This window comes from Anabrus simplex, chromosome 1, assembly GCF_040414725.1.
Source record: "Anabrus simplex isolate iqAnaSimp1 chromosome 1, ASM4041472v1, whole genome shotgun sequence".
NCBI lineage: Eukaryota > Metazoa > Arthropoda > Insecta > Orthoptera > Tettigoniidae > Anabrus > Anabrus simplex.
In genome coordinates this window covers 1628627121-1628653384 of record NC_090265.1, presented here as the reverse complement: position 1 = coordinate 1628653384, position 26264 = coordinate 1628627121, and the positions used below count along the sequence as shown (strand labels likewise).

The following is a 26264-nucleotide window of genomic DNA, read 5'->3' as shown; positions in this document are numbered from 1 at the left end:
TCTTCTTTCGTTGAATTTCTAATGCAGTCCTTCCAGTTATCTGCTGTCACATTTTCAAGGGCTGTGCAAAGTAGAGCTCGTACGTCTTGTAGCTTGAAGGTCGTGTTGTTTCTCGCAACGTAACCCTTCACTTGACTCCATATCTGTTCAATGGGATTCAGAGTACAATGGTAGGGTGGAAGTCGTAGCGCGCAGTGGCCCGCTTTCTGTGCTCTTTCGTCGCAAATATATTTGTCATACTGGTCTCGCACTGACCTCACCCGTTGAATGAGTTCTGCTTTGACCATATCAGCCTTGTATTCTACTTGGTGACTGTTGAGCCAAGCAATGATCTGGTCTTTCCGCATTGCCATTGTAGGGATTTGTTCCACTTTAACAGAATGGTAAGATGTATTGTCCATTACAATCACGCTGCCGGGTTCGAGTTTCAGTAGGATAGACGAAAACTACGATTAAAAAAAAGTCACCTGTCATTTCTTCATGATACTCTCGTGTCGTTTTAGATTCAAACACGAGAGCTCCACCTTCCACAAAACCAGAGTCACTACCTACATGAACAATGACAAGCCTTTTGTCTTTCGCAGTCGGCTGCTTCAGGCCAGTTGAAAGTCCAGAAACAAAGGCCTGTTTCTTGGATTTAACAGTGGAATCAACCCATACTTTCGAAATTACGTGTCCGTCGTTAAGCCACGTTTCATCCAAGTAATAAATTTTGCGACCTTCTGCACGATATCTCCTAATTTCACGTAAATACTTCCGTCTCCACAATACAATATCCTCCCTATCCATTAACACAGGTTTACGTTCTCTTTTAACAAACTGGAACCCTATGTCCTTTAAAAGTCTGTACAATGTAGTTAAACTGAAGGTGGGTAAAGTTTTATCTTTATTCACACTGTCTAATACTTTGCGTAAAGTAGGTGGTTCATTCCGAAAAAAGAATTCATGAATTTTCCTACTAACGCCACTTTTGACGATATCGTCGTACTTCTCGACTCTTTGAGGTCATTTACGTTCCTTTCCCGGCGTTGTTAATTTCCCTGTCTTTCTAAACTCTGTCCACATGTTATGAACCGAACTAGTCGACACACCACACAACTCTGCACTTAGTTTCTCTACCTCTTTTACGGCTAAACCTGGATTCTGTTCACTTATTTGATTAAAAACATTCACAACACACTGCCTATGGTAATTTCTGAGTGGTTTTCCTCTTTTGTGCTTCACTACACGCGATGGTCCTACCTCTTGCTCCATTTCTCTCGCTATGAATACTGGCACTGACAGCTGCTGCAAGATGCAACACCTTATCTCCACACTGTACAGCTTGGGACTTTCCCTCACTATGAGAAGACTTCCTGCATTACACCACGCCTTCTGCCTTCATATCTCGTTATTTAATCACTGTTTTATTAAAAAAACATATAGATACACACCGGTATATATGACAACCATATTTTAATTTGATTACGTACTCTTTCAGACTATCTAAATGTAATAAACTAAGATAAAATTAAATTAATGCGACGTACTAATTTTCTTCGAGCTCCCATACAGTCCAGTGAGTGCGACGGTTGCTTCTCCAATCAACTACGTCTGTGTCCACGTGCAAAGCCAAGGTGCTCCGCCTATTTGTTTACATTAGGATTAAACTCTCGTGAAAAATCATATAGTAAGTTATGAGACGAGTTGGTTCTTGTACTACTCGTGTAAATTCTCCCTCCCAAATTAACTTATTTGCCAATTTCTGTTCATGGGCTTCACTTGCAGCTCCATTCCATTCAACTTCTGGCAAGTTTAGATCTCCCCCAATTATTACCACATCATTATTTTTGTTTTTATGAGTATAATCTATTATTTTCTCAAATATTTCCATGTCTCTTTCCTCTCTTCCAGGCCTGTATATTCCTATAATTTCCACCTCCTTCATATTATCACAAATTAATTTTATCCAAAATATTACATCCCTTTCATCGGTAAACCATTCATGTGAACAATAAGTTTCCTTCACTAGAATAAACACCCCCCCCCTCCCTTTTTATCTTCTCGGTCTCTACGATAGACAGTGTACCCTTCTGGAAATACTTCTCTATTACCCACCCCTTCTTTCAACCACGATTCCACTCCTGTCACCACATCAGTCTCATAAGCACATCTCGGTTTCATAATTATGCAAAAAATTCCCTGATTCGAATGAATGTTTGCACTTGATTATCCATTGAGTATCTTACGATTTATAAAAATTAACAGGGGGAAAAACAATTGAACTCGATGAGTTGGCAGTGGTAAATGAATGAGGGAAATAGGGTATAATGTTTGTTCTCACGTTGGATATCCTCCATGAGCTCAGCCGGTGACCTAGATTTTCGGTCACGTGATAACGCGCGTCTTTTCATCTCGCTCGCGGTTGGAGTGAGAAAACTTCGAGTACAAGTGCTCTTACACCGCCTTGCTGCTATTTACCAGCAACTAGAGCTGGGTCGCGCGACTCTGGATACTGAAAATCGAGTCCCGGAGTGGGTGGAAAAATTCTAACTTGGGCAGTTTTTATCGCAGAATGACGCGGAAAATGGCATACCTCATCTCCTGGGTATCATGACATACCATAGATGGTGTTGTGAACGATCACAATATATCTATATATTTTATATATGTGCCATGAAATAACTACAGCTATAATAATATATATGAATTAACTTTTAGTTGGAAAGTTTTCTTAGTGATAATATAGACGTCGCTTGTTTACTACAGCAAATTTTCCTAAATGACGTCGCTAACATTCCAGACTTCTGTTTCATATAGATTTTCACGATTTTGTAGCTGCGTTACCAATTGTGCTATAGGAGAATTTCCCCCTGTGGGTGGGGGCGGTAGAATAACACCCACGGTATCCCCTGCCTGTCATAAGAGGCAACTGAAAGGGGCCCCAGGGGCTCTGAATTTTGGAGCGTGGGTTGGCGACCATGGGGCCCTTAGCTGAGTCCTGGCATTGCTCCCATTTACTTGTGCCAGGCCCCTCACCTTTATCTATCTTATCCGACCTCTCTTGGTCAGTTCTTGTTCTTTTCCAACCCCGACGCTATTAGGTTTGCGAGGGCTAGGGAGTCTTTCATTTTCATGCCCTTTGTGGCCCTTATCTTCCTTTGGCCGATACCTTCATTTTTCGAAGTGTCAGACCCCTTCCATTTTTTCTCTCTGATTAGTGTTGTATAGAAGATGGTTGCCTAGTTGTACTTCCTCTTAAAACAATACACCACCACCACCACTATAGGAGAATTGAATCACACCATGTTAAAGCTCTAGCAGTTCTTCGCTCTTCCATGCAATATAAAAAGGAAATCCGACTATGAGCTATTGTCCATTCAAGCGAGGGACTTGCGAATATATGGGAGTTGTGGGGATATTCTTTGCATTATACAGAATATAGTATGATGTGAATATAGCGCTGGTTACAGGCGTTAACGCTACACGATTCCCTTTTGTGATCGAAATATGCAAACGCTAGACCGACCTCAACAACAGCTCACGTACTCCGGCGGCAGCTGCTTGGCGCTCTGGCTATGGAGAAGGGTAGGTGCACCGCCGACTTGATGCGTTGAGCTCAGCGAGGGATCCGATCGGCCGTGATAGGTGTGGCCTGGGAACTCTGCGGAGAGACTCGCACTCAAGCTTCCCATTAAACGCACCCAGAGCTGTTATTTGATTGCGCGGGCTCTAACTCATTCCTATTTGCCAGCGTTTCGCCCTCGTGTGCCAGGCTGGGCTCATCAGTTGGTACCTAGCACACCTACCAAGACGCTGGCTAGTGCATACCGTGGAGGCTACTGTGTAGGCTAATTGTAGCCACCGGCAGTGCCGATGCACTTTGAGAGACTTTGTCTCATTATGAAATGCCTGCTTGGCCATCAGATGATATAGATGTTGATTCCCATAGGGAATCTGAAATATTTGTTCCAAATGAGTAAATTTATAATACCAATATACGAGGGCGAAACGCTGGCAACCAGGAATGAGTTAACTGGAAAATTTATAATGTCCAATAACTGACCATTTATATTGGTATAAATTTACTCATTTGGAACAAATATTTCAGATTCCCTATGGGAATCAACATCTATAACATACCACTTAGGGTCGGTTCTACCACCTACTGGTTAAGTAGCGCATAACTTGCCCTCTGCGTAAAAGGATGTTTCCGTTCGACCACTCCCAGGTAGCACTATTGGCAGCATAAATCGTAGTTACCCGGTGTGTAATTTATCGGCCACTTCAAGGGCCCGATAAGACTTTATCTGCCGGGCAAGTTCTGAGACCTGAACATTATTAGCTGTATTTCTGGTGACATACGACTTAAATTAACTTAGTGTACTGAAAAAAGCATGATACTGTGACAGTGATTGATATTGTGTTGCAGGATTTTGAACATTAATGCTTCCCTTGATTTGCAACGGTCACACCAGCCTCTCGCATTGGTAGTGTAGGAAACACATTTTACACGTCAAGCTTTCGCAAAGAAACTCTAAAAGGATATAAAATCAAAACCTATTTGGAAATCATTTCAAATGGGCTATTTTCTACTTTTTTAGTTTTCAGATACCAGGTATAACTTAATGTATATATCCCAATTTCCCCAAGCTTTCTCGTAGTGTAATGGCTAACGTTCTGAGCTCATACTATGAGGTATGCAGGTTCAAGTCTTCATTATGACGAATCTTTTTTATTTTCATTATTAGCATTGTATTAATCTGTATGCCTCTTTTCATACGTTCTTTTTTTAATAATATATTTCATTGAAATGTTTAATCACAGTATTATGTCTACTGGGAAAATGCTTTATATGTGTGCTACTTATAGAAAGTGATGTTATGATTAATATAGCATATAGGACTGTCGCCCAGGTAGCAGATTCCCTATCAGTTGTTTACATAGTCTTCTTGTAAATTATTTCGAAGAAATTGGAAACTATTCCATTCTCGAATTCCTCTTCCTGTGAATGGATATTTATCTTCATAAATTTAAACATTAGAATGAAATGCATTATCAATAAATAGAAGCATGTGGAACTAAATGAGGTCACAGAACTAGTTGCAAATAGCATCGTGGAGATACTGAATCAATTCACAGAAGCCTGCAGATAGAATGCTCAAAAGCAGTAAGTCCATAAGGAAGATGTGGGTGCATATACGTATATGGAAGCGCGTAAAAAAGAGTTAAGAACAACGGCAAGGAACGAAAATAAGTTTTTAAATGTAAATTAAAAAGACGATGAAAACCTGCATGCCTTCTAGTACTCGGCGAGCAACTTGACCAATCTACTACAAGAATACTTTCCAAAAATGCTGCTTTACATGACAGATTATAACTGACGTAAGAAAATGTAATCTTGAGATTTTAATCCCAATTAGGTATTGATTTTGAAGCTCATAGATTAAAATCACGAAAGCTTGACATAAATCGTAGTCCATAACTCGTAAGACTCTCCTTATTAGGCTTTTTGGTGATAATCAACAGATGCAAGCACAGGAAAATAAGACAATCGAAATGAGCTTCATACATCTGACGATAGATAACAGCACACTCGGAAGTGAGAAGTCGCTGAAAATCAGTCTAGCCAACTCCGTATATCGGTGTGTAGCTCCAGGTAGCTACCCAGCGCTTGCGCGGAGGTGGCTGTACGCGAGGCAAAGTACCAGCTGATTTACACCCCCAGGTAGTTTTCCTCCCGGGTAGATGCCAGCCACTTTACCAGCAGATGGTAGAACCAGCCCTTAGTCGAGCAGCTTGTCTTCTTTCTCCCAATTCTTCCCAGCCCAAACTTTGTAGCATTTTTGTAACGTTACTCTTTTGTTGGAAATCACCCAGAACGAAAGGAACTTTCACCCCATCAACGCAGTAATTAAAACTGAGAGGCCTTTTCCTATTTGTGAAACTCGCAACCTGACTTTTAACCCCGTTTATCAACATGCCATTGCCTGCTGTCCATCTCAGAACATTATTGAAGTCACGTTGCAGTTGCTCACAATCTTGTAACTTATTTATTACTCTATACAGAATAACATCATCTGCAAAAAGCCTTACCTCTGATTCCACACCTTTACTCATATCATTTATATATATAAGAATACATGAAGGCCCTAAGGAATTCCCCTCTTAATTATTATGGGGTCAGATAAAGCTTCACCTACTCTAATTCTCTGAGATCTATTTTCTAGAAATATAGCAACCTATTCATTCATTCTTTTGTCTAGTCCAATTGCACTCATTTTTGCCAGTAGTCTCCCATGATCCACCCTATCAAATGCTTTAGACAGGTCAATCGCAATACAGTCCATTTGACCTCCTGAAACCAAGATATCTGCTGTATCTTGCTGGAATCCTACAAGTTGAGCTTCATTGGAATAACCTTTCCTAAAACCGAACTGCCTTCTATCAAACCAGTTATTAATTTCACAAACATGCCTAATATAATCAGAAGGAATGCTTTCCCGAAGCTTACATGCAACACATGTCAAACTTACTGGCCTGTAATTTTCAGCGTAATGTCTGTCACCCTTTCCTTTATTTCTGCGTATTCAACTACAAAGTATGGAATTCATATTACGTACGGTTTTCAAGTTATACCATTTTTTATGTCGAGGAATATGTCCCTTTTTAGGGTACTCAAATTTGATAAAGATCTTTGTAGAGGCAGGTAATGTATAATAAATTCGCAATTTCAAAAGTCTATTAAGCAGTACTGTAACACATTATTACCCAAAAATACACCCAACCATCATTTCTTTTATAGTCATTCATTGTCATTCCGTCTCTTTAAAGTGTTTTACTTTACGAAGATGTCTAGCCTCCATAACCTCTGATTGGTGTATGTCTTTTATGTTTAAAATACCGTGAAGATTATCAACGTTATCATCCATTCTTTCAATGTGTGTTCATGTTAAATGGATAAGTCGAATATTTCACCGCGATTATATTACTGTAGACAATAAATACCACGAAAATAAACTGCTCACTGGTTTCATTTTCTGCTACTCGCTGCTATACAGCGCTTATACAAGGGTCCTGGTCTGTATAAGCAATTCAATGAATAACTATAAGAGATGTATACACAGGAGGCTTATACGCGGTTTATTAGTAACAAATTTCACATAAACAGTGTATAAACCTTGTATAAAAGTTATACACTGTTTATTAGTAAGATGGAGGGGCTACTATAGCAACTCGCCATTCATTTGGTATAGCTCCTTCAAGCTAGTAATGAAATAATTACTGTAGTTACAAAGTTACATTTATTTAATATTTTTTATTATTATTTTTACTTTTGCATTTCTTTGAGTTGTTGTAATGAAGTTAATATTTTTCAAGTCTGTAAACATATGCAGTTCCTTCTTTTGTGTGTATATATATTTGTTTTTGATTGATTTTTTATTTTTGTCTTAATCACCAGTGTTATTTGTAGTTCTTAGTATTTTATGTTTGTCAGTTTTATAGTATTAATAAGTAAGTTGGTAATATGTATGTTGTTCTGTGTAAGAGAGTGCCAGGAGCTCTAACTTCATCATGGATAATAAAGGCTTTATCTATCTAGAGTATCTATCCAGTAGTTTTACCTAATTCTCTCCTCTTACAACAGAATGAAAATCAGCTTGTCTTTTCTCAAGTCAGATTAATTACATTGTAAACATTGAAAAATGGGTTTCTTTTCAGTACTTCCGCTTTAGTGTCGGTGGGATGACAGACGTAGCTGAAATAAAAGGACATCGTCGAACGTATGTTGGTGCAATGCCTGGAAAGGTTATTCAGTGTCTTAAAAAGACAAAGACTGAGAATCCTTTAATTCTTATTGATGAAGTTGATAAGATTGGAAAGTGAGTATCTTTAAAAATACTATGGTCTAACGTAATTTTAATGGTTAGCTCATTGTCTCTTCACATAATTTCTTTTATTTGTAAAGGGGCTACCAGGGTGATCCCTCTTCAGCATTGCTTGAAATGTTGGATCCAGAGCAGAATGCAAATTTTCTTGATCATTATTTGGATGTTCCTGTTGATCTCTCAAAGGTATTTTCATCCTTTATTAATGTAATACATATGAAACTATTGCTTGTTTTCCACTTCTTTCAAATACTCATTTTTGGTGTTTTGTACTCATTATTTCTGTTGATTAGTAGTGTTTTTTATATTATTCTTTTATCACAGGTGTTATTCATCTGTACTGCCAATATCGTTGACACAATTCCAGAACCTCTACGAGATCGAATGGAAATGATAGATATGTCTGGTTACGTTGCTGAAGAAAAGTTAGCAATTGCCAAACAGTACCTTGTTCCTCAGGCAATGAAAGATTCAGGCCTAAATGACATCCGGGTATGGTTTTCACGTACTTTTTAAAGAAATTAGCTCATGAGATACGTAATTCTATATTATTTTCCTAATATTGGTCTTACAGCTTCAGATTTCAGATGATTCTCTTCGTGCCCTCATTAAATCATACTGTCGTGAAAGTGGTGTAAGAAACCTGCAGAAGCATATTGAGAAGGTAAGATAATTAGGTTGTTCGATATATGTATACCAGTGTGTTAATTGAACTTCATTATTAGTATGCATTTTAATTAGATTTATTTTTTAAAAGAAGATATGATTATTTTATTTGTTGTAATTTATTCTTAAGGTTTAGAAAATCAATCTTTATAAGCTTGTAATAAATGTTATCTTGTTAATTCATTTCTTTTTATAACAACTACACACATATATGCATATGTGTTCAGTTAGAGTTCAATCTTCTGAACTGCATAATGCTCTATTTGCTCTGTGGCCTCGTACGTGGTGTCCATGTCCTATTCTGCCAAGGCCTAATGAGCATTTTTTACCTTGCAATAAATTATTCGTAATAATTTCTGTTCAGTTTATGTAAATTGGATGGGCATTTTTTGTTTGTTTTGAAGATAATGCTTCGGGCATTTTATTGATGTAAATTAATGCACCTTTATTATATAAAGTTTTATTTTATGAAGTGATAATTCAAATAAATATTTTCATTCTTTGAAAGAAAAGTATTTGATGACCAAAAAACGTTAAGAAATAATATTTTTACTACCAAAAACTGCATTATATAAAAAAATAGAGCTTTATGTACGATATTACAGTTACAATATTATTATTACACTAGCAAGATACCCGTTTTTCGCTACGGTATTATACGGAAATTTATAATTGAATGCTTAACGTTTTATATATAATCCGCCAAAATTCGCGATCTGACTCGTTTTCTGAGAGGATCCGCCAAAATTCGCAATCTGACTCGTTTTCTGAGGGATTACGGCGAAGTTCCTCGTATTTTTCAATCTTTCTTTCCAGCAGTTGATCTCGTACTTCCTGGGCTAGGTCCAGGTATTCCACCCGGTCAGTTGGGTCCCTAAATCTTTGCCATCTTTTCCTATAAGCATTTTTAATATGGATCAAATCCTTGAGGAGATCTGGCGTGTTGTCTTCTTGGGTGCCTTCACGGTACTGAACCCGTGGCTGGACTGCTATCGTAGTCATTACCCGGCCAGGACCCATTTCCAGCGCGGTCCGCACATTTTGACGACTGTCCAGAACATTATTAGTATTATTATTATTATTATTATTTGGTTCGTTACGAGTGACTTGTTCGGTACGTCTTCTTTCTTCCCAATACCTCTTCATTCTCTCACTCCTCCTCTTTCTCTCGGCTTCCGTGATCTGAATCTGGATCCTGGTGTCTGTCCATCTGTGACCTTCCACGAGCTTGTTGTATTTGGACTTATCCTGTACTGTCATCAGTGGATATTTTTCCTTTATGCCAATAGTCTCCCAATCTTCTCTGACTTCGTTCATCCACTTATTTCCAGTTAAGCAGGTTGCATTCCATATCTTCTTCGTCAGCCTACTGTCATCCATCCTCATGAGATGTCCAACAAATCCTAACCTTCTCTTTCTTATCACACTCGAGATTGGTTCTATACTCGCATATAGTTCCTGCCTTGATCTGTGTACCCAAATTTCACCTTGCTTTTTGGTGCCCCATATATGTCTCAAGATTCTTCTTTTCTCCTTCTCCAATTGTATGCAAGCTCTCTTGCCTAATGTCAGCGTTTCAGTTGCATATAATGCAGCATTCCTGATGGTTATCATGTAGTGTCGCAGTTTGGCGTTCCTCGAGAGGTTCTTCTTTCCATATGTAGTCATGGCTGCATATCGTAGTTTCAGCAGCAGTTGAGCTCTGTCTGTGGTACTTCTGTTGCTTTGTACTTTACCCGTGATGTTCTCACCTAGGTACCGGAAGCTGTCGACTCTCTCTACCACTTGGCCTTTTACATTCCAATCGGTCTTCATATTCAGTACCTTCGTCTTGTTGTAGGCTATTTTCAGACCAACCTTTGCTGCAGTTTCTGCTAGATTTGCTAGTGCCAACTTTGCTTCTTCTTCCTTCTCATGTAACAACACCATATCATCTGCGAAGGCAAGGTAATCCACTATGACATTGTTTTTGATCTTATATCCAATATGTACACCTTCAATTCCCATGGTTCTATTCAACTGTCTCCACTGCTTCACCACTTCATCCAAAAGTAGGTTAAATAATATTGGCGACAGCCCATCCCCTTCACAATTAAGTATTTAATTTATTTTCCACCTAGTCGATACAATGATTGCTTAAGGCAATTTTTAATGGTCAAAAGTGGTACATGTTTCGTATATTATCAACATCTTCAGCCACATAACACTGTTTAGATGAAAAATATATAAAATTGACAAAGTAATGCTTTAGAGGAAGTGTCCCCTTGTCGGACTCCTGTCTTAATTTCAATGCTGTCTGACAACATACTCCGGTATCTTACTCTAGCGGTTGTATCCTTCAATGTTTCCCCCACCAATCCATGTGTCGTAGAATCCAATCCTCTGTCGCGTAGGATGTTCAGTAGTGTGTTCCTGTCTATTGAGTCATAGGCTTTTGCGAAGCCTACAAATGTAACTATTGTCTCTTTTCCTTTCCTGTGTCTGTGTTCTATGATTCTCTTTAGTCCAAAGATCTGTTCTACGCAGTTTCTCCCTTTCCGGAAACCACCCTGGTACTCCTATGGTCGATTCAAGCTGTGCTTCCACTCTGTTCAGCAATAATCTCGAGAGTATCTTGTACCCAATATTTAGCAGTGAGATACCTCTGTAGTTATCCAGTATTCTTTTGTCTCCTTTCTTATGTACTGGTATAATTATGGCTTCTTTCCAGTCACTAGGTATCTTCTTATTTATCCAGATGTCCATTATTATTCTGTACATGCTTTCTTCCATTGCAGGACCACCCCATTTGATCTCCTCGGCGCATATACCATCATTACCTGCCGCTTTGTTGTTCTTGAGATCCTTGATTGCCTTCACAACTTCTGTTTTGGTGGGTGCTCGTCCTTGGTTGATGTCTCTGCTATACTGTAGAGTAATGCTCCCTGTGGGTGCTTCTGTGTTCAGTAGATCTTTGAAATATCTTGCCATTTCCTCGCATACATCTTTTTCTCCTATTTTCAACTCGCCATCTTGTCCTTTCACAAAAGGTTCTCTTGCCTCATAACCCTTTATCCTGCTCTTCATCTCCTTAAAGAAGGATCGTGATTTGTTTTTCTTAAACGCATGATCAGCTTCTTCCAGCCTCTCATTCCACCTTTTCCTTCTGGCATTCCTGATCGTCTTGGCAGCCATCTTTCTCGCTGTCTCGAAAGTTGACAGGTCCTCTTCCTTTTTGGTAGTCTGCCACCTTACCCACATCTTCCTCCTGTACTCTACCGCCTCTTCACATTCTTCTGTCCACCACTTATGCTTCCTTCTCTTGTTATTAGTGGCCAATCGTTTGGATTCTTCTCTAACCTTATCCTTTAAGTTTTCCCATTTACTCTCCACTGTCAGGTTCTTCATGTACTGATCTTGGTTTTTGTTCAGCAGTTCTCTGTCGATCTGGTGTGAGTTTGTGTTCGTGTTTGTCCTAGTTCTGTTTGGTATCCATCTACATTTGATTTCAGTAAGATAGTGGTCAGACTCCATCCTGCTGTTTTTCCTGACTTTGGTGTTCATGATCTCTGCATGGTTTTTGTCTCGGATCGTTACGTGGTCTATCTACCTTTCACCAATTCTATTGCCCGGACTTGCCCAGGTTGTGTTTTTACTCGCCTTGGCTTTGTAGTGTGTGGTCATGATTCTCATCTTGTGTCTTTTGCACAAGTTTGCAAGCCTTTCTCCATTCTTATTTGTTCTCTTGTGTGCAGGGTAATCCCCTACAGGGCCTTTGAATCTCCTTTCAGTGCCTAGCTGTGCATTGAAATCCCCCAGCATGATCGTGACGCCTCTCTTGCTTGCTTCCGTTACTACCTTATCCAGTGTGTTCCGGAAGTTCTCTGTCCCTGCCTTGTCTGTTTTGTTCTTATCATTTGTGGGGGCATGTGCATTGACAAGTGTATAAGTTTTATTGCCAATTTTCATCATCAAGTATGACAGTCTCTCATTCACACCCTTCCAGTCAATGATACTACTCAAGAAGCTTCGGTCTACTATAAACGCCGTACCAAACATAAACGGCTGTTGCTTCATCTTGATACCCGGTTTTCCCTTCAAAATTACATATCCTTGTGATTCCACCGTATCTTCATCTCTGAATCTCGTTTCCTGTAGAGCCAGTATGCCGATTCCATGTTCTCTCATTGCATCTAGGACTTGTTTCAGTTTCCCCACTCTGATCATTGTCTGTATGTTGATGGTTCCCAATTTAAAAGTTCTCTTGGGTCTGATCTTTTGTGACCGGCGTATTGAGGATGTTGAGGTATTGGGGAGCTCCGACTCTCCCTCCGCACACGATACAGGTTCCCCAGAATCCGACAACCTGCTTGCGTCGACTGAGGTCGACAGGGGATTAACCCCCTGGGGTAAAGTAGTGATTATCATGTGCTCCATGGTTACTTCACAAGCCGAAGTATTAAGCTGGGCTGCCGCAATATCGGTAGCGTTGTTACAATTGAGGTAATGAGCCCCAGAGGGCATTTTATACCTTCTGCCAGGATAATGTTCACCCTAGTTGGTCAGGGCTGGGAGTAGGCATTTCTTCCATACCCCCCGAATAGCTATGGTTTCCCCGCCAATACTCGGGTGGCTGACTGCAGTGGTTTCCCACTAGGCGATGGGGTTGCCACATCCCTACGCCTTATTATTATTATTATTATTATTATTATTATTATTATTATTATTATTATTATTATTATTATTGATGGTCTGTAACCCACAGCAAGATGCAAGACCTCTACTTGGCGGTAAATTACATCTGCTGCCATTGTCATTGCTGACAATGTGACCAGCACCATCGTCGCGCGTAGGCAAGTGCGCAAGATTTCTGGCAACACGAATGATATACTTCCGTGCATTATTGACTTCATTATAGAGGTGAACAATTGCACGGTCAATGTCAATCTTATCATTTATTACAAATGTGTTTAAATTTTTATTTATATGCCAGGAGAATCTACTGTATTCTAAATTCATGTCCTCCAAAGGAAAAGATGATTCTTGAAAACGAACCCAGGAAACATTAAAAATGATCAGTTTATGATCAGAATAAGAACATTGAAAATGAAAACCTACAGCCTGTTTTCCAGTCATTGACCTGGTCAGGGATGGAATGAATGAAGCAGATATAGGCTGTTAGTGTGATGGGGTCGCCACTCCCAAAGTGATTTATTAATGACTGATAGATGCTATGAAATGAGAATGGAGAGTTTTGCTGGAATGAAAGATGACAGGGAAAACCAGAGTACCCAAGAAATATCTGTCCCGCCTCTGCTTTGTCCAGCACAAATCTCACATGGAGTGACTGGGATTTGAACCACGGTATCCACTGGTGAGAAGCCGACGCACTGCCGTCTGAGCCACGGAGGATCAGAATAAGTACATTATGAACAGTAAAATCAATTGGTCTCAACTCCTTTTTCACCCCACTGCTGTTAATGTGATTTACCCCTCCCTCTCCCCCCCCCCCCACAAAAAAAAAGAAGGCGTGTTTGCTTATGTTTAAAGGAGATTCCAAATACCATATCTTCAGTTTTTGAGATATGTGTCCTCATAAAAGAAATTCAACTCCTTTTCACCCCCGCCCCCCCAAGATGATTTCCCCCCAAAATGCTTTTTTCTTTATTTTCAAAGAACATCCCAAGTACCAATTTTCAGGTCTGTAATATCTTCTGTTTTTGAGATATAAGTATCCTCATTTAAGGCATTCAACCACTTTTTCACCCTCTTTCACCCCTCCTTTTGGGATTTTCCAAAAAGAAAAAATATGTTTCTTTATTTTTAAAGAGGATTCTAAATACGAATTTATACATCAGTACACTATAAAAAGTTTGAGATATATATACACTCATTTTAAAAATTCAACCCCCACCCCATTAATTGGATTTTCCAAAAACAAAAAAATATGTGTTTCTTTATTTTTAAAGGGGACCCCAAATACCAATTTTCAGGTCTGTAATATCTTCAGTTTTGAGATACTGTATACGTATCCTCATTAAAGGCATTCAACCCGTTTTTCACCCTTTTACACCCCTCTATTTTGCACAAACTTAACACCCAAAAATTTCCTTTTTGCCTTAAAAATATGATATAAGGAACTATTTACTAATATTTACACATGTTTATGACGTGTTCTAGAAAATGTGCTTAGGAGGGCACAAAGGGTGTACAGCCTTCTTACACTGTTTACAAATGTGTCTGGTCTTTTTCCATTTACCACCTTGACGTGTACTAATCTTTCTGCATACGGAACAGTTGCGTTCTTCTTTTTTTTTCGGTAAAAGAGTAAACTTGTTGTATATAGTCTTACTAAATCCAATACTAGTCCAAAACATGTATTATACATTATTAAAATGAATAAATAAGTTGGAAAATATTTTTTCCGGAATGTCAAATTAATCGGACGTTGGCGTTTTTAGACTGAACCTTGAACGTCCGATCAATCAGGCGTTGGCGGTTAAAGGGTTAGTACCATAGAACTCCAGTTATCTGACCATCAAATATGTGGATCAGTTTTCATGACAGCCCAATAATAAAAAATAAAAAATAAAGATTGAAAGAATAGAAAATATTCAATTGAGTTGAAGTAAGATTTTGCTGCTGTTGTGGGTTGTGAATGAAAATGTCAACAAAATGTATATGCATGTGTGTTCAGTTAAGAGTTCAATCTTCAGAACTGCATAATGCTCTATTTGCTCTGTGGCCTCATTTCCTTCTGTAACTCTGAAATCCTTAATACCATAGAACTCCAGTTATCTGACCATCAGATATGTGGATCAGTTTTCATGACATTGCTATAATGTTTGCACTCTACCCCACTTCCCTCCACCACCTGTATTTCTTCATCGAACAGCAGTACGAGTCACAGCCCAATTACTGCCACATTGCAGTAGTTCAGTACACTAGTGCGTGTCGAGAAAGGAAAAAAAAAAAAAAGGATTGAAAGAATAGAAAATATTCAAATGAGTTGAAGTAAGATTTTGCTGCTGTTGTGGGTTGTGAGTGAAAATTTCAACAAAATGCAAAGTAGTGTCACCAGTGAAAGAGAATGTGAAGTTTATCGGACAGTTAAATAAAGGTGTTTCGGAGATAGAGTTATCATAATTGTTTGTTATTGGAACTTCTACCATTTTGGATATAAAGAAGAACAGTTCGTTTGTTTTAACTTTGTATATGTCTTTGGCTCTGAGGATGACAGTTTATCAAGAAAAATTATGAGAGTAGCTGAAGGGTCAACTGGAAATCCTATTTCTGGCCCCATTTGGCTGTGAACAAGTGAAAATGTTTGCTGGAAAGATTAGTTATTTACCTGATTTTTCTGACTATAAAGAGAGATTGCTGGCTTCCGAATTTTAAGACTAAGTATGGCATTTTGGAGCTTGACGTGACTGGTGATAAACTTTCTGCAAATAAAGAGGCTGCCGATACATTAATTGAAGTATTCAAATCAGAAACCAAAGGCTATGATCCTGATTTTCTGTACAACGTAATGAAATATGCCAGATATTCAACACTTTTATTGTGTAACAGAGGAGAATCATATATTGTGCAACTACCCTGTACTTTTGGTAGTATAAATTCTTACCCAAATCATTTGTGCAATGTGAATAAATATAGTTCGAAACTTCAAATAATTGGCTATGATTCTCTATATATTTTAACTTTGAATGTTTAATTTCCTCACATCATTTTTTTTTTTTTTTTTTTAATTTACACTTGATGGGTAATACGGAATAGCCAGGTAATATGGAACAGTAAAAGTAAAAAGCTAGCTTTAAGTAACTTTGTTTCAGTGATGTTCATTGAACATTCTTACAGGACATACAGAAATGACAAGATTGAAAGAATAAAATTTATTCAAACGAGTTAACTTTTTATCCCTTGTCTGTTCAGCAACTAAAGTTGCAGATATAATCATATGTTATGGTACCTGTACAGTCATTATGGGCTCATGAAAGACACATAACGCATCGAACCCTCAACTCTCCTTTAGTGTCTTCCGAAAATTTGGCACAACAAAATTAGCATTAACCATGATCTTTGGTATCAATCATGCTCTTTTACAACTAGTTGCTACTGATCTGCATTTAGGGCAGTCGCCCAGGTGGCAGATTCCTTCTCTGTTGTTTCCCTAGCCTATTCTTGAATGATTTCAAAGAAACTGGAAATTTATTGAACATCTTCCTTGGTAAGTTAGTCCAATCCTTAACTCCCCTTCCTATAAATGAATATTTGTCCCAATTTTTCCTCTTGAATTTCAACTTTGTCTTCATATTATGATCTTTCCTACTTTAAAAGACACTCAAACTTATTCATCTACTAATGTCATTCCACACCATCTCTCCACTGACAACTCGGAACATACCAGGATTGAGTTAGCTGGAAAATTTATAATGTCCAGTAAGGGACCAACTATATTGGTATTACATACCACTTAGTCGAGCAGCTCGTCTTCTTTCTCCTGAGTCTTCCCAGCCCAAACTTCGCAACATTTTTGTAACACTACTCTTTTGTCGAAAATCACCCATAACAAATCCAGCTGCTTTTCTTTGGACTTATTGCAGTTTGAATCAAGTAATCCTGGTGAGGGTCCCATAGATTGGAACCATACTCTAGTTGAGATCTTACCAGAGACTTGTATGCCCTCTCCTTTACATCCTTACTACAACCACTAAACACCCTTATAACCATGTGCAGAGATCTGTACCCTTTATTTACAATACTATTTATGTGATTACCCCAATGAAGGTCTTTCCTTATATTAACATCTAGGTACTAACAGCAATCTCCATAAGGAACTTTCACCCCATCAATGCAGTAATTAAAACTGAGAGTACTTTTGCTACCTATTTGTGAAACTCACAACCTGACTTTTAACCCTGTTTATCACCATACCATTGCCTGCTCCATCTCACAACATTATCAAGGTCATTTTTGCAGTTGCTCACAATCTTGCAACTTATTTATTACTCTTTACAGAATAACATCATCCACCAAAAGCCTTTTCTCTGATTCCACCTCTTTACTCATAGTGCGCTCTTACATACGCCACTCAAAGTGAAAGTTAGATACCCTCATGCCTCGCCACATTCAATGATAACATAGCAGCATTAATTTGAATTCAAGTTCACGGTTGGAGACCACGGCAAATTCAGACACAGGTAAACAGCCTTTGCATATGACAAATATCATCTTGGCAGAAACATACCTCAAGTTCTTGAAATCAGCCTGTTCCAATTTTGTATTCCTTATTTCTCAAGTTTCCTTCAAGCTCTAAGCTATTAAATTTCACAAGCTACCATGAAAACAGTCATGAGCACAGATCAAATTAATTTTGAGATTTTCATTTGCCTGCATTCCATCCCATCAATTTATGTCTAGATATAAATGATCTGTGAAAACACTGAACATTAAGACCTTATTCTACAATAAACTCTTACTGCAGCCTGGTGGTCAGTAAAAGTACCTTTGTTTGCTGCTAATAACCTACCTAATCCTAATCTCTCAGTGTGGCTTGCATCATTTCCTCTAGAGCAGGGCCTCTCATGGTGCATGCACGTGATGCATGCACTGTGCACGGTGCAAAAGACTACTTTGCTTGGTTGATCCGAGTGCGGACCCCCCACTCATCGATTTGGAGCAATAGCCCTGTCTCTGTCTTTCCCCACGCCTGTCTCGCTTTCTCCCTCTGTCTTCCTCTTCCTCACTTGCTCCATAGCGCTCCAAATCCCAGCCGAGCTTAGCCGAGTAGCCCAGAGACGAAGCATTGGTCTGAGGCAAGCCGAGTGGGACCAATGCACTGTGCACAGAATCCTTGCGCCGCTGTTTGCACGCGTGAGGTTTTGGGCGTTTGTGAGGCCCTGCTCTAGAGCTATAAATCATAAGCATAACTGGCCATTGTGTACTGTTTCCTCCAATGAAAATCTGGTCCTGACCATATCATTGTGGTCTGAAACCAGACTAGTTCTCATCCAGTGTCTCTTCCTGTCACTTTCAACCTTATTCAGTTCCATTCATCAAATCTGTCTATAATTCATGTTTACAGGTGGTAAGGAAAGTGGCATTTAAAGTTGTCAAGCAAGAGGCTGCCACCATTGAAGTTACACCTGAAAATCTACAGGAATTTGTTGGTAAACCCATGTTTACTCATGATCGAATGTATGATAAAACACCACCTGGAGTTGTAATGGGACTTGCATGGACAGCTATGGGTAAGAAAAACTTGGCAACAAAATCTGTTTGATTAGTCTTCTCCTTTGCTTCCTTTTCAAAACTTTATTGTTCTTAGGTGGATCCACATTGTACATTGAGACTACCACAAGGCGTCCACGTGATGACTCCAGTGAAGGATCTATGGAACTCACTGGCCACCTAGGTGATGTTATGAAAGAATCAGCTAAAATTGCGCTTACTGTAGCCAGAAATTTTATTACCAAAGAAGATCCACAAAATGTGTTCCTTAATACCAGCCATTTACATCTCCATGTTCCAGAGGTAATGAAAATAAAATCTATTTTGTTTGTTTATGTAATTGTTTCATTTGCAAGTATTAATATTAGTTCTGATTTTAGGGTGCTACTCCCAAGGATGGTCCTAGTGCTGGATGTACTATTGTTACTGCCTTCCTGTCATTGGCCAAAGGTGTACCTATTAGACAGAATGTTGCTATGACTGGTGAAGTTACACTGATGGGCAAGATTTTACCTGTAGGAGGTATTAAAGAAAAGACAATTGCTGTAAGTAAGCTCATTTCATTTCCATTACCCTGTCTTTAGCTGTTTTTAGTTTGCAGTGTAACAGTATTTTCATAGTAACACATAATTTTTCAAATACCATACGACTGTCAAGTGAATTACTATCATGGAAAAAAAGAAAAAGAAAAACACAGAAGGATGTGCGATAACAATTATGTCAACATAGATGGGGAAATGTGCACTGTATTATATACCAGGGCTGGCCACAACGAGGCTCGCGAGCCGCATGCGGCTCTTGAGTCAGTCTTGTGCGGCTCTTGACACCAACCTTAGAGTTAAATTAAATGATATAATTAATGGAATCTAACGACATCTCGCGGCTGGCGTCAGTCAAGAGCAGTGATGTGCGGCTTAACGTTATTAGCGCTGTAGGTCAGTGGTAAGACATGGGAGGTGAAGAAAGTCCGGCGCCTTCCATTTGATAGTGTTTTGAGCGGGAGAGTGTGTCAGTGAGCCAGTGTCGTGAGGTGAAGCCAGTCGCTGTTGGCACAACAGCACACAGAAAAGTATTGACAACAGAATCAACACTCGCTACTGCCTATACGTGAACGCAACTGGCTTCACCTCACGACACTGGCTCACTGAAACACTCTCCCGCTCAAAAGCAATATCTTCCTTGTAAAGATATTTCTGAATTGGCCCAGACTGTATTTGGCTTTCATAGTAAGTTGAAGCTTTTTGGGAAAAACCTTCAGACTAAAACATTTTCTCACTGCAAATGTTTGAAGAAAATTACTGAAAGCCTTCCTGACGTTCAGGTGGAAACTGAAGATTACATGAGTAAAATTTCTGGCCTTGCTGAAGAAATCAATGGCAGATTTAATGATTTGAGATCCTTCCTGGAAAATCCTTTTTCTGTTGATGTTGTGAGCGATGGCTGTCCTGGGACTACTTACGTGTGTGAATCACTGTACTCAACGATTAAATTCATTAAATCTGCATATCAATCTGAACGAACTGATGAACATTTAAGTGAAATTGTGCGAACTGCGCTTACCAATTATCAGCCAGATTTCAAAAAAACTAACAGCAAAAATGAACACTCAGAAAAGTCACTTCTCAAAAGTAAAATCTCATTCCTTGATGTGTACCTGAAAAATAATGTTCTTTGTAGTGTAGAAAATAAATGTTCCTTCATTTGTTATAAAATGAAAAAGTGTCTTCATTTTATAAACCATTTTCTAAACATGCTCCCAATTTTGTCTCCAAAATTTGCGGCTCCCAGAAGTAAGGTTAGTGGCCACCCCTGTTATATACCAAGAGTTTTATTTTTGGTTCCGTATTGACGTCGCTGAACATATACAATTGTTAAGGATCCTTAACAATAAACAAACATGCAAACAAACAAGACTCTACGGTACTTCACCCCTTGACCTAGCAAGCAACTGCTCAAGAACCACGTGGTCAGTGCGACAAATCCTCTCTGGCATTATTCTTGGCTTTCTATACTGAGACAACTCTTCAGTTGTTCTCACATAAGGTAAAGTGGACCTCAGACCAGCTCTTAGATCTACATAAAAGTTCCTATCTTAGCCAGAAATTGAATCCAGGGCCATCTGGTAAGAAGCAGGCTTGTTACCCCTAGACTGTGGGTAGTACGTAAACAGTTCAATAGTGAATTTCAAGACTGCATTGTACTTGAAATAAACTTGCAGGTTTTTAGGTCGTATTGAGTACACGTAATACATTCCAACTGCTGTTAAGTACAGAACAAACATGGCCAACCGGACACTAGTGAGATCCAAAACTACAACCTTCTGATTTTGCATCGGATGCTCTACCAATTGTCTGTGGTGGTTTAGATCATACTTGTTCTGGTTTAACAGATCTATGCTACAGGTCTGCTGATACTATCAGCACAAACTGTAGAATTCACACTTGTCACTTCAGGGCAGTTCAAGTACTCAACATGATCTAATAAGTTGAAAGTTTATATCAAGTATATACAGTGTCCCACCTAACTTTGCAACCTCAAATATTTTCGAAATATGAAAAATCTAATTGCTCAGGAATGTACCCATATCAGCGGCTCATACAGTGGGAAGGTATGCACAATCCAGAAAATTAAACAAATACCACTTTCAACAGAAAGTTATGTTTTAAAAAATTAGAACATGTATGTTTTGTTTAGCAGACTGCAAACATGTGGTACAGTTAGTGATAAGAGACTTTGTTTCACTTTCCTAAATCTCATACCTTCTGAAAAATCTACTGTTTCTACAAGACTTGTGCAGATGTTGGCAATGGTATGAGTTGAAGGATACCATAGATCTAGGCAGCGTTCAGCGTACAATGTCACAGTTGTGGTTGCATTTCTGTGACATTTGCCATAAATTCAAATAATGTTTAGTTTTCTTTCACTATTGAAGGCTGGCATATCTACTGGACGAAATCAAATGTAAAAAATCACCAATACAGGGTTCAATGTATCAAAAGGAAAGTAATATCTGAAACGTACATGAAATGTATGGGTAGTATGCATTTCCCTGTTTGACTCTGACAGCAGTATAGCAGACCAGATCAGGAGACACTAGTACAATGACAATTAGAATGTGCTGTACTGATACTGGTTTGTCTACTGGATGCTACAGGGACATTGCAAACAACTCTTGCTTTGAGCACAGTACTACACTATTGCTTAACATCAGAAATAGTGCCTCCATTTGCCACCCTTTAAGCATCTACATATTTAAAAAGTTATGAGATTTAGAAAAGTGAAACCAAGGGCCTGTTCCATTAATTTAGATATTGCTTTTCAATTTCTTCGCAAAGTGAAAAGTCTTTGTGTAAGAGTGAATCGATCAGGTTTATTCCATGAACAAACTTAATAATACTCGATGATTTGAATGTTTTATTTTTTACGTTGAAGACTATATAACTGTAGTACCGGTAGTTAAGTTTTGATTTTTGGTAATAGGAAAGGAGGATAAATGCAAGAAGCTGGCTGTGCTAGAATTTGTCAAAGAGAAACGGGACATCCTTTTTGGCAACTTAAAAAATAATACTGAGAGAACGATGCCTGTGTCTATCACCATTAACCTCTTTTTGCTAAGTAGGAGTATAAAAATTAACGTGAATACCGTCAACACACCCATTAAAATGTTTATAAAGAAACTTTATACATGTTTCATCATTTCTGCTTCTGATCAATTGTGACAAGACCGTTTATTTAAATTGAGAATCTTGCTACTCTAAATAGAACTCAGGACTCAAGATTCCATCTTGAGTAAAATCATTAAGTGTTGTTCTAATTGTGACTGTCATATTTACAGAGAAACTCTGTATGTGGTTTGACCTTTGTATAACATTTTATTTATGATGAGCCTTTTTATTTATTTGAGAATCTTACAGTTCCAAGTTGAACTCGATACATTCAGAGTTCTAACTTGAGTGAAAAGAATTATATTGTGTTAAGTGTCATTCTAATCGTGACTTCAAGATTTTGAAATTGTAATTATTTGAGGTTTAGTTTCCAGATACTTTTAGGGGCATCATAAGTTCCATATTAAGAGCGTTTGTATGTGCATGTATGTATATTTACGATTGCCTGTTCTCATATTTGGCTGATGGTGATGTTCACCAGCATCGAAACTAGTTCCAAGTAAATATTATAACTTATTTAGTTTAATATTAGTATTGAAAAGGTGGATTTTTAATTTTACTTATCTATTTTTCCCCGAGATGAAAGAAAGGTATAATGCAAGAAGTAGTGTGCATAGTAGTTGCCAGATAACATCCAAATTCAGTGGTTACTCCTGGTGGCAGAGATAAACATTCCTTGTTTCAAAATAGGGATCAAGGTATATCATTTGAAAGTTCAAACCTTCCGTATCAAGAAGAAATGAGTTAAAACACAAAAGGCTTTGATTGTAAGTGCTGAATTGCAGTATTCCTCACCTGTACCATGCGAACGATGCTCGTCACTCCACCACGCGCGATGTTCACTACATAACGAGCACTGCTCAGCATGCCATGCTGATAAGTTAAACAAATTTATTATCTTGAAAAACAGCATGACTGATTCAGTTTGCATAAGAAAGGGAAAGAGAGAACATTCACTATCTGGAAACGAATTATTGCAAAACTATCTTACAGTGAACATGCTTGTTGTGAAAGAGCAAGTGGAAGTATGGAAGAATTATGTTGCAGATAGTTTGGAGATGATCACTTGGGATTTGATGATATGGAAAAGTAACTGGATGGTTCAGAGATTCTCTAAGTTGAACTCAAGAAAGCCTTTGGCCAAGCAAAATCAGGCAAAGCCATTGGACCAGATGGTATTAACGCAGAACTGCTTCATCTGATTAATATTAGTAATAATGACTTCCTTTTGAAGCTGTTCAACCATAATAACAACACTGAAAACTTTCTGCAAGCTGTCTGGAATCCACCTTTATAAACCTGCCAAAGAAATCATACTCTAAATGATTATGTGATTATAGACTAATAAATCTGAGGAGTCACATTCTGAAAATGATACTTGATGACAGTTTAGATGTTCTGTTGGAACAGCATCAGTGAAGTAAATAAGGAGTTTGTCCTTAAAATAAACATGAAGAAAACAAAATTCATGGTTATCAGAAAACAGAACACCATTTAAAGAAGGTCACGTTTGAAGTATGTAGGATGCTGGCTATCATTAGAATCTGATCCGGATGTATAAATTAAAACCAGAATGTGTACTGCAACAAATGTGTTTCTGAAATGTCTTGTGTACAACCATGACCTCCCTTTCAAAATTCACTGGCATGTCATGAAGTGTTAAGCATTACTTCTGCTGCTTTGCAGTGTCAAAGGTTGGGCACCAAAGGTTTTGTCAGTGAACCGACTGCAGACCTTTGAAATGTGGACGTATCGCAAAATTTTAAGGCCGCTTGGATGGACCACTTCACCAAAGAGGAAGTATTTCACCATGCTGTGAAATCGTGTGAAGTCTTAACCCTCACAAAGTGCAGGAGAATAGCTTATTTCAAAATGACGAATACAACCTGATACAACTCATCATAGAAGGGAAACTTGGATGTGGATGGAGAATATTATCCTGGGTACAGAACCTCCGACCAGTACAGTGCAGCAATTCTGATCCAGATACCTGACATAAAATAGGCAAACATACTCAATGACTTTTGTGGTTTTCAGAGACGCTGAGGTGTCGGGAATTTCTCCCGCAGATCTTTTACTTGTATGTGCTGGTAAACTACCAATATGAGGCCGATGAACACCTTCAAACACCAGGATCGAAGTTGGCACGTTTTGTACAGAACGCCAGCACTCTACCGTCTGAGCTACTCAGCCCTGCAGAAGAAGAAATTAATATGCTCAAGGTGGATTTCAGCTACCCAGGAAGTGACCCACCTACTATGATAATGGAACTATATCCTGTGATATATGGAGAATGAAATCCACATCCTGATTGATGGTCAACATTTTTCAAACTTGCTTGATATTAGAACATACAGAAAAACCAACATAAATTCCGTTATCTCATTATGGCAAGAACAAATCTTGCATTACTCTAATCAACACATAGAGAACGGAGGACATGATGATCATGATGATGATGATGAAATTTTGTAGCTTTCCTCTTCCAAAATCAAGAGGTGACTTATGAGCACATTAACAATATTCAAGAATGCCCCCTTTTGCAACCATTTATGGGAAATGATTGCATTTTCTCAGATTGAGATAAGTAGGTGAATAAGTTGAGTGATGTTTTTAAAAGTACAAAAGATCACAGTATGAAGATAAAGTTGGAATTAATGAGGACAAATTGGGGCAAAATTAATTTATAGTAAGATGAGTAAGGGTTCATGTTTGTGGGTTACTGTAGTCACGTCCTAGTTCGTGAACCATGGGCAATGGCTGAGTGGCCTAGTAAGTGGTCCTGAGAGTCGGGATACCAGTTGCTATGGAATGGGAGTGGGCATCTCGGACATATTCTGAGTCGTGGCCCTCCTTGTGCTCAGGCGGCCAGGACTACACAATTCACCGGTGGTCCATAACCCGTTAGAGGAGAGATCCTCACTTGGACTATGTGCAAGTAGGGCAGCATCCTGCTTCATGAATTTACCGAGCTCAGAACACTTTAAGCAAGCCTCGGACCTATGGGAGTAATGGAGTCCCACTCCCATTTGACAGGCGAGGGACTCCTTGGAAACAACTTGGCGAATGAAATGGAATTCGATGGGGAGCTATCAATATTAATGGGGCTTATGGAAGAAAGAAGGTAGAACTTGCTGAGTCAGCAAAGAGGATGCATCTGGATGTGCTAGGAGTAAGTGATATTCGGGTAAGGGGAGATAAGGAGGAAGAGATAGGAGATTATAAAGTGTACTTGACGGGTGTTAGAAAGGGAAGGGCAGAGTCTGGGGTAGGGCTCTTTATCAGGAATACCATTGCACGCAACATAGTTTCTGTTAGGCACGTAAGTGAGCGAATGATGTGGATAGATTTGTCAGTGGGAGGAATTAGGACAAGAATTGTGTCCGTGTATTCACCATGTGAGGGTGCAGATGAGGATGAAGTTGACAAGTTTTATGAAGCATTGAGTGACATCGTGGTCAGGGTCAACAGCAAGGATAGAATAGTGCTAATGGGCGATTTCAATGCGAGAGTTGGGAATAGAACTGAAGGATACGAAAGGGTGATTGGTAAATGTGGGGAAGATATGGAAGCTAATGGGAATGGGAAGCGTTTGCTGGACTTCTGTGCTAGTATGGGTTTAGCTGTTACAAATACATTCTTCAAGCATAAGGCTATTCACCGCTACACATGGGAGGCTAGGGGTACCAGATCCATAATAGACTATATCTTAACAGACTTTGAATTCAGGAAATCTTTTAGGAATGTACGAGTTTTTTGGGGATTTTTCGATGATACAGACCATTATCTGATCTGTAGTGAACTAAGTATCTCTAGGCCTAGGGTAGAGAAAGTGAAATCTGTCTGCAAACGA

At 38.8% G+C, this 26264-nt stretch overlaps 1 protein-coding gene across 2 annotated transcripts in view; it reads left to right on the top strand.

Annotated features, from left to right (window-relative positions):
* Window positions 1–26264, top strand: part of Lon (Lon protease) — a 456188-nt gene that overhangs the window by 384546 nt on the left and 45378 nt on the right. For both annotated transcript variants that reach the window (XM_067138307.2, XM_067138306.2), the window contains exons 10-16: window positions 7702–7862; window positions 7949–8054; window positions 8193–8360; window positions 8443–8532; window positions 18601–18766; window positions 18844–19049; window positions 19127–19291. In XM_067138307.2, the coding sequence (XP_066994408.2) occupies window positions 7702–7862; window positions 7949–8054; window positions 8193–8360; window positions 8443–8532; window positions 18601–18766; window positions 18844–19049; window positions 19127–19291 (1062 nt within the window). The remainder of the gene's footprint in view (window positions 1–7701; window positions 7863–7948; window positions 8055–8192; window positions 8361–8442; window positions 8533–18600; window positions 18767–18843; window positions 19050–19126; window positions 19292–26264) is intronic.